Source organism: the organism of the source record quoted next, unplaced genomic scaffold, assembly GCF_019419815.1.
Source record: "Pyrus x bretschneideri cultivar Hongxiangsu unplaced genomic scaffold, Pyrus_bretschneideri_v1 Contig4, whole genome shotgun sequence".
NCBI lineage: Eukaryota > Viridiplantae > Streptophyta > Magnoliopsida > Rosales > Rosaceae > Pyrus > Pyrus x bretschneideri.
The window spans coordinates 10,868,404-10,877,035 of record NW_025999723.1 but is presented as its reverse complement, the minus strand read 5'-3'; the positions used below and the strand labels follow the sequence as shown (position 1 = coordinate 10,877,035).

Below are 8,632 nucleotides of genomic sequence, written 5' to 3'. Positions count from 1 at the left end.
AGAGTCAGTAATGTATAGTAGTTTTCTTGTATGACATTTAAGTAGTATTTAAGGAAGTCCTTCACGTGCAGGTTACCATTTGATTTTATGTAATTTAAAAAATTTATTTAAAACTTTTGGGGGCAATGATCACCTCTAGTAATTCATTACGCAAGGTGATAATATATCACCGATCGTCATAAAGGTAGGTTGGTATTCCGTGGTGTCGGTATTTTTATTTTCTTATCTTTACCAGAGAGTGGTTAATATTAGAAAGTTTGCAAATTATTTTAGTTGGGTCGTGATGAGATTTTTTGGTGTACATAGCAAGACACCTCTCACTTTGGAGGCCATAGTCTAATTAAAACCAAAACTAGGTTGAAGCACACTAAATCCCAGATCATTGGAATAATAATTTTATTAATTTTAATTTCACCAATAATAAAAACTGTTTTTTTTTTTTTGTTTTTGTTTTTGTTTTTTGTTTTGGATGCCCTCTCTCTCCTCCTCCTCTCTCTCTCTCACTCTCTTCCTTCTCCAATTTCATTTGAAAATACCCTGACAAATGCACCCCAAGCTGACCACCTCCTCCAATCCATATTCTCTCCGTCTTTGAAAACAAAAAAAAATACCAAAAAAAAATATAAAATAAAAAAAAACACCTAATTTTGATCAAACCCTGAAAGCCCTATTCAATTTAAATGCCCTACCTTTCTGCTCACATTTCTTCCGGGGTTCCTCTTCTTCTTCGCCGAGCTCCTACTTCTTCCCCCATTTTCTGATTTGCCGATAGTACCCAATAGTTGGTTTCCTCAGTTCCTCGCTTACGAAAATCCCATCTTTTATTTTTACCAATCCCCCAATCCTCCAATCCTCCTCTGGTTTTTCTAGGGTTCATATCTGTTCATCAGATTGGGGATTTGATTTTGTATTTTAATTTTATATTAATCTTTTGCTTAGCTTTTTGGTTTTTTATTTTTAAATACTGGGTTTCTGAATACCATAGTGCTTCTGCAGCAAATGAAAAATTGAACCCTTGAAGAGGAAAACCGAAAATTCCTATCTGGTTATTTCCTTTGTTTTTTTTTGGGAAAGGGTTTACCTTTGAGCAAAGAATTTCATTTTTTTGTGTTTTTGTAATTTAGTTGTTGCCATTGATTTTTGGGATTGAGGAAAAACAGTTAGCTTTTTTTTTCTGGTGGTTTTGGGATTCTTGGGTACAAGGAAGACTTATTGTTTGGTGTGGAAGTGAAGGGAAAGCTTAGGCTTGTATGGGCAAACATGAGGAGTGGGCAGAGCCACCAAGTGGGCTGTTGCCGAATGGCCTATTGCCCAATGAAGCTGCATCGGTGATGAGAGTGCTCGACTCAGAGCGATGGTTGAAGGCGGAGGAGCGAACTGCAGAGCTTATTGCCTGCATTCAGCCCAATTCACCATCCGAAGAGCGCCGAAATGCCGTTGCCGATTATGTGCAGCGGCTCATCATGAAGTGCTTCCCCTGCCAGGTGGGACTTGCGTGTATACACATAATATTTGTTTGTTTGAAACACTGTGACTACATTTTAATTTTATTTTTTGCTGCAACTACATTTTTGTTTCAATTTTTGCTGCAATATGCTCATTTGGTTCTATAGGGGAGAAATCGGTCATGATATTGTTGTCATCTTTGACGAGTATGTGTAAGTTAACTTAACTTGGGTAACTCTAAGTTAGTATTGTTTGTATATTGTTTTATCACAGATAATTTTGAAAGACATAATGTTCTAAGACCAATAAATTCTATGGGATGAGGATTATTTGGAATTTTAAGGTTCTAAAAGCAGAAGGGAGAAAGCACAAGCGTTGTAGATTGAGTTTATGAGAACTAAGGGGGAGATCAATAATATATGATCAGAGTGGTGTGTAGACCTCACACCGTGTAAAATTTGGAGACTTTGGAAATGATATGTAATGCCGGTTCTTTTTTGTTCAGCATGTCCTTTATGGTGACAAAGTTGGGTCAATGGTTATGGTTATGTTATGAAAAGTTTTTGTTAATTTGTTCTAGTGGTGCATATGTATTCTGTTTCATATGAGTCATGCATTTATTTTTGTTTATGAATATGTGCAGGTGTTCACTTTTGGGTCTGTACCCCTGAAAACGTATTTGCCTGATGGAGATATTGACCTGACAGCCTTCAGTAAGAGTCCAAATATGAAGGACACATGGGCCCATCAAGTTCGTGATATGCTCGAGAATGAGGAGAAGAACGAGAATGCTGAATTCCGTGTGAAAGAGGTTCAGTACATTCAGGCAGAAGTAAGTTCTTCCTAGCATCACTAATAGTATTACCTTTATTTGAGATTCTTGGCGATGTTCGTTAATTTTTGTACTTTATTGTTATTATGTTTGATTCCTTTTATATCTTGTATTTGCTTTTTTGATACTAGATTTAGCCTTAGTACTCCTTTTTGTACTACAGGTGAAGATAATCAAGTGCCTTGTGGAAAACATTGTTGTAGACATATCATTCAATCAGCTCGGTGGCCTGTGCACCCTCTGTTTCCTTGAGGAGGTAAATGGTTAATTTGATATCTTGTTAACATTTGTATGCTTGTTTCGGTTATTAGCATTTGTATGATTTGACTAATTGTATTGTCTACTTCTGCAGGTTGATCATTTGATAAATCAGAATCATTTGTTCAAGCGCAGTATCATACTGATAAAGGCCTGGTGTTATTATGAGAGCCGAATACTGGGCGCTCATCATGGGCTTATCTCAACTTACGCATTGGAAACTTTAGTTTTATATATATTTCACGTTTTCAACAACTCATTTTCTGGACCACTTGAGGTAATTTGGTTACCTTGGGTTATTATATTGACATTATACTTTGTGGATACACTGAATGGTTTTCTTTGCTGGTGCAGGTTTTGTATCGTTTTCTGGTGTTTTTCAGTAAATTTGACTGGGATAATTTTTGTGTTAGCCTATGGGGTCCTGTCCCCATTAGTTCACTTCCAGATGTATCTGGTACTGAATTTTTGCTTTAAATTCTTATGTAAACTTTTGACCTTCAACCCAATTTTCTCGTTTTCTAAATCCTTTTCTGGTTTAATTTGTGATTGTTCATGTCGCAGCGGTACCTCCTCGAAAAGATGGTGGAGAGTTACTACTGAGCAAATTGTTTCTTGATGCCTGTAGCTCAGTGTATGCTGTTTTCCCTGGTGGTCAAAAAACTCAGGGCCAACCTTTTGTTTCCAAACATTTTAATGTTATTGATCCTTTGAGAATCAACAACAACCTGGGACGCAGTGTTAGTAAAGGTATGCTGTTCCAAAACTATATGCTTTTGGATAACTCTTCCTAAGGGGCTTCCCAAAGTTTATATTTTGTAATTGGCCAGCGTCTTATTGGGCTGTGGTATGAGAAATAACTTGTTTAATTTATTGGTCACGCTCATTACAAGTGAGTCAAACAGTTTATTTTCAAGGTGTTTCCTATTTGGGAGATAACTGTGTTATTATAAATTGAAAAATAGTGGACTTCAAATAACCTGATTTAGATTCCTCTTTACCAAAAGTAGAACAGCAGATGACGAAACCATGATTTTTCTGTTGGCTTTTTGCATGTGCCGCTAAACTCCCAATAGGCTCCAGTTTTTGTCACTGAACATGTACAAGGTGCCTATGTTAGTTTTGTGTTTATGCCTTTTTTATATTGATAAAGGATAAGGGTCCATTTACATCCGCAAAAGATTTGGAGGTATAAATTATTCAACTCCAGTGCAGCCTTTGGAAAAAGAATACAGTATAGCTGAAAACAGCTGTGTAAGCACTTGCATGATAATGTGGAAGGCAACAATATGCGATTTTTACTTGGAAATAGCCTCATTCAAATAGAAGAACCATATCCCATTTAAGAGAATGGGGTTATTGCATGGGAGATGGAAAGAATCTTTTTTTGTTTTTTGTATACAACTATACATGTAAACTTCATTTGTCCTTCCGTAATATTTTTATGCTGCTTGTAAGGTGTAACTTTGTTTCTTGATTGTCTGTCCGTGCAAATTGTTAGTTATTGCAATCATGTATGCCTAATTGCCTATGTATGTTTTCCAGGTAATTTTTTTAGGATACGCAGTGCATTTTTGTTTGGGGCTAAAAGGCTGGCCAGGTTGCTTGATTGTGCCAAAGAGGATCTATTTTTCGAAGTAAATCAGTTTTTTCTAAACACTTGGGATAGACATGGGAGTGGTCATCGACCTGATGCGCCACGAAATGATTTGAGGCGCTTGAGACTTTCAAATCCAGACCATTTACATGGATCTGAGAATCTCAGGAATATTTCAAGCAACCAAAAAAAGGAAAGTTCCTCTGGTCGAGATACTCAAAGTGGGGGGATGCATGGCTCCATTAATGTTCCCTCCCAGCATGCTAGTTATTCTTTAGAAAGCACCTCTGGTATCAGTAGTGTGTCTACAGTAACTCATTCTCAAACTCAAAGGATTCATGGGAACACAAACCTCCCTAGGGCCTCTGATATGACTAGAAAGGAAACGAATTCCGACCTGGGTGCACACATTGATAAAGGTCAGAGAAGTGCTAAACCTGATAACTTGGTGAATGACTTACAAGGGAGGTTTCTTTTTGCAAGGACACGCTCTAGTCCCGAGCTTACTGATACATATGGTGAAATTTCCACTCAAAGTAGGCGCAACAGAGCCCCAGAGAGTGGGAAAGGCCAAACTGCGACAAGGTTGGATAATAGCACGAGGAAAAACCCAGATTCTGATAGTGTGGCAAGCCACAGAAATAGATCTTCAACTGATGATCCTTCATCTGCTAGATCCATCTCATCCCGCCAAAGCCCTGATGCTACTGTTGTTTCAAATAACTACCATGATGAATCAGGCATGAGTGCCGTTGCTGACGATTATGCTTCTATTTCGGCGGCACAAGGGATGCACCAGGAGGAGCAAGATCTTGTTAACATGATGGCATCTTCTGCAGCTCATGGTTTTAATGGGCAGGTTCATCTTCCACTCAATTTGGGTTCCGGTCACCTACCACTTCCAATCCCACATTCCATTCTTGCTTCTATGGGATATGCCCAGAGAAATATGGGTGGAATGGTTCCTACAAATTTCCCCTTGATGGAGACTCCTTGGGGAACAAATATGCAATTTCCGCAAGGTGTTATGCCACCGTCGCTAGCCCCTTATTTCCCTGGGATGGGGTTGACCTCAAATCCTGAAGATTCAGTGGAACCTGGTAATGAAAATTTTGGATCTGTGGAAATGAACTCAGGCGAAACGGAGCTTGATTTCTGGCATCAGCAAGAGAGGGGATCTACTGGTGGGTTTGATCTGGATAATGGAAGTTATGAAATGCTTCAGGAAGATGACAAGCAACAGTCAACCTCTGTTGGTTATAACTTTCATCCATCATCTCGCGTAGGAACCTCAGGAAATTCTATGCAAGCTCAACCGAAGTCTACCAAAGAAAACCAAGAGTCGATGAGGGGGGAAGAGCATGTGGATAATTTTCAATACCAAGATAACAGAGGTAATGAGGTTTACTTTGATAATCGAACCGTGAGTTCTAGGTCTGCCACGTATGCAAGTTCAGTGAGAAGTAAGACCTCCTCTGAGAGTTCTTGGGAAGGATCATCAGCAAAGGTCTCAAAGTCAACAAGGGAAAAACGTGGTAGGCGAAATGCTCTTTCAGCAGTGCCATCTGCTGCATATGGGAAAGGTAAGAGTGTGTCCGAACATTCATCTACCCAGGCAGATGATGACAACAGAGATTGGAATTCACCTACAGCTTTAGGAGCCGAAATGGTAGAACGAAGCACAGGACCTCAACCTGTTGCTCCCTTGCATTTTCCAAGGCATCAAATGACCGGTTTTGAACAAACTCAGACAAGTGGATCAGATTCGATGACTCCTTTTGCTCCAGTGTTCTTAGGTCACGGCTCACGACAGAGAGCTACAAATGATTCTGGAATGCTTACATTTTATCCTACGGGGCCTCCAGTTCCATTTGTTACAATGCTTCCTTATAATTATTTCTCGTCAGAAACAGGAACTTCAGATGTATCAACAAGCCAATTTTGCAGAGAAGAGGGAGCAGATAATAGTGATTCTGGTCAGAATTTTGATTCATCTGAGGGAGCTGATCAACCTGAGGTGTTAAGTACTTCTAGCTCTATGGGAAGGGTAGCTCCTGTTGAGCCGTCAGAGCATAAATCTGACATTCTTCACAGTGACTTCTCTAGCCATTGGCGGAATCTGCAATATGGACGGTTTTGCCAAACTTCACCTGTCATTTATCCTTCACCAGTTATGGTGCCCCCTGCTTACTTACAAGGAAGATTTCCATGGGATGGTCCCGGGAGACCTCTTTCAGCCAACGTCAATCTCTTCACTCAGCTTATGAGTTATGGACCTCGACTGGTCCCTCTTGCTCCTCTCCAGTCTGTTCCTAACAGGCCTGCTGGTGGTTATCAACGTTATGCAGATGAGATTCCAAGATATCGTACTGGGACTGGGACCTACCTGCCAAATCCTGTAAGATAACATAAACCTGTTCTTTTCTTAATTATTATTTTAAATTTCTTTTTAATTAAGCATGTTGCACCTACCAATCTTGTTTTTTGGACCAGTTTATGGTTTCTGGAAAGTTAAGTCTTTGGTTAAACATGATATAGAATCAATTTTCCTAGATTTATTATAACTTAGAACCTGCTGCCGGATTATTTCTCTTACCTCCTTTAATTACTTCAGAAGGTTTCTGTACGGGACCGGCCTTCAAATACGAGAAGGGGGAATTACAATTATGATAGAAATGACCACCACGGTGATAGAGAAGGGAACTGGAATGCCAATTCAAAGTCACGAGCTTCTGGGCGCAACCACAGTCGTGGTCAAGCTGAGAAGCAAAATTCAAGAGTAGACCGTTTGGCAGCTAGTGAGAGCAGAGCTGAAAGGTCATGGAGTTCACATAGGCAGGACTCATTCCGGTCATATCAATCTCAAAATGGTCCTATCCGTGCAAACACTGCACAGAGTGGTTCGACCAATGTTGCATATGGCATGTATCCGGCACCAGCCATGAACCCTGGTGGGGTATCATCAAATGGCCCTTCCATGCCACCTGTTGTCATGCTGTATCCTTATGATCATAATGCTGGCTACGGGCCACCTGCAGATCAACTTGAGTTTGGTTCTCTTGGACCAGTGGGATTCTCGGGTTTGAATGAAGCACAGCTAAATGAAGGGAGCCGGATGAATGGGGTATTTGATGAACAAGGGTTTCATGGTGGCTCTACTCGACGATCTTCACCTGATCAGCCTTCTTCACCCCACCTCTAAAGGTAGTTGGTTCAAGTATACCTTTTGCTGTTTTGGGAGGGAGGAGATCGTTCAGGGTACCATGCCAGTGTCTTGTGGCCAACTTTTCTGAAGATTTTATTTGGAGTGGTTTCCTTTTCATTTTGTTGTTCACGACCTTTCACATCACTGGGATTGTATTGTGATGCTTTCCATGATCTTAACAGGGGAGTTTGATCATTTTGCCAGATCAGTGGCCCAGGGGAACTATCAGATGATACATGAGGAGTTTCCGCCTTTAGCATTACCCAAACAGCGAGGGGATGATGGTGGAAGAAACTACAATGACTGTCCATCCCAGCACCGAGGTTCCTGCTCATGCCCCATACTCAAGAGCTGAAGGAATTAGACTGTTTCATTCCATGATGTCTTGGTATCGTCCTGATCACATCATGCCTGCTTGGAGTTCTTATGTATACTTGAAAGTAATTTACTTACTCCATTTTCGTCAAGAACAAGATCGGTGGTAAAATGATGGTGATGTGATGGTGAGGGGGAAGGCGGGACTCCGCGACTTTATTGCCCATTTTAGGGTTAGGCACTTTGTAACTCTACTGAATTAGAAAACTTGGGTTTAGGTTCAGAGTTTAGGATTTTACTGTTAGAACACTGTTCGACCAGGAATCTCTTGCACACAATGTATTAGGGTTTTTTCGATCAGAATATGTGTACCATCTCTTTTATGTACTCTTTGTCCAAGATTTTCAACAGTGTAGCAATTAACACCACCATAGATGAAATTGAAACATTTTCGGTTTCACTGACAATCCTTTCGTTCTTTTAATTTTTCTGGTACACTGGATGCGTCATTTTTCTGGAGAAATTTGTTCAGGTTCTCAAAACACCTATGGGCGGGGAACACGAGCTGGCAATCTTGAGCTGATATTTCGAGAACCTGGAAAACATCTCCATGCTTAGGCATCAAAGCATGATCTCGGATTTTGTTTTCCTTTGCAGAAATGCGAAAGCTTGCTAAGTGCATCTGCAATCTGAAATATGTAAACAAAGTAGTTCATCGTTAGTTAAATGACACTGTAGGATATGGGTTTGGGTTATATATAGACTGGAACCCTAAACCCGGTAGGGTCTCAGTTCAAGCTTATGAATTTGAACCCTCAAAATGTAGTTTCCAAAATGAGATTCACTAGAGTTTAAGACATGTTATTTCAGAGTGAGTTTTACACTTGTTGTCCACTTAAATGTAATGATCTCGATAGTGCGAGTAAGAAGCTGGAAATGTTGGGACGTCGGACTGTTTTTGATCAAGGACTTGGTAAAG

General features: G+C 40.2%; 1 protein-coding gene across 3 annotated transcripts; it reads left to right on the top strand.

Annotated features, from left to right (window-relative positions):
• The first annotated feature begins 467 nt into the window (after positions 1-467).
• On the top strand, positions 468-8,120 carry LOC125468670. Of its 3 annotated transcripts, XM_048564850.1 has the most exons (9): positions 469-1,484; positions 2,090-2,278; positions 2,442-2,534; positions 2,631-2,813; positions 2,891-2,993; positions 3,101-3,286; positions 4,082-6,531; positions 6,748-7,337; positions 7,521-8,120. In XM_048564850.1, exons 1-8 carry the CDS (start codon positions 1,251-1,253, stop codon positions 7,333-7,335), a joined length of 4,026 nt encoding a protein of 1,341 aa, XP_048420807.1. In that variant the 5' UTR covers positions 469-1,250; the 3' UTR covers positions 7,336-7,337; positions 7,521-8,120. The 3 variants fall into 3 exon arrangements, with proteins under 3 accessions (XP_048420808.1, XP_048420807.1, XP_048420806.1); XM_048564851.1 differs by having other exon boundaries at positions 468-1,484; positions 6,751-8,120; XM_048564849.1 differs by having other exon boundaries at positions 6,748-8,120.
• The last annotated feature ends 512 nt before the right edge of the window (positions 8,121-8,632 follow it).

Coding starts and splice junctions, on each gene's coding strand:
- LOC125468670 (XM_048564850.1), top strand. CDS start 1,251: ATGGGCAAACATGAGGAGTGGGCAGAGCCACCAAGTGGGCTGTTGCCG. Junction 1,485..2,089: donor TGAAGTGCTTCCCCTGCCAG/GTGGGACTTGCG, acceptor GAATATGTGCAG/GTGTTCACTTTTGGGTCTGT. Junction 2,279..2,441: donor TTCAGTACATTCAGGCAGAA/GTAAGTTCTTCC, acceptor TTTGTACTACAG/GTGAAGATAATCAAGTGCCT.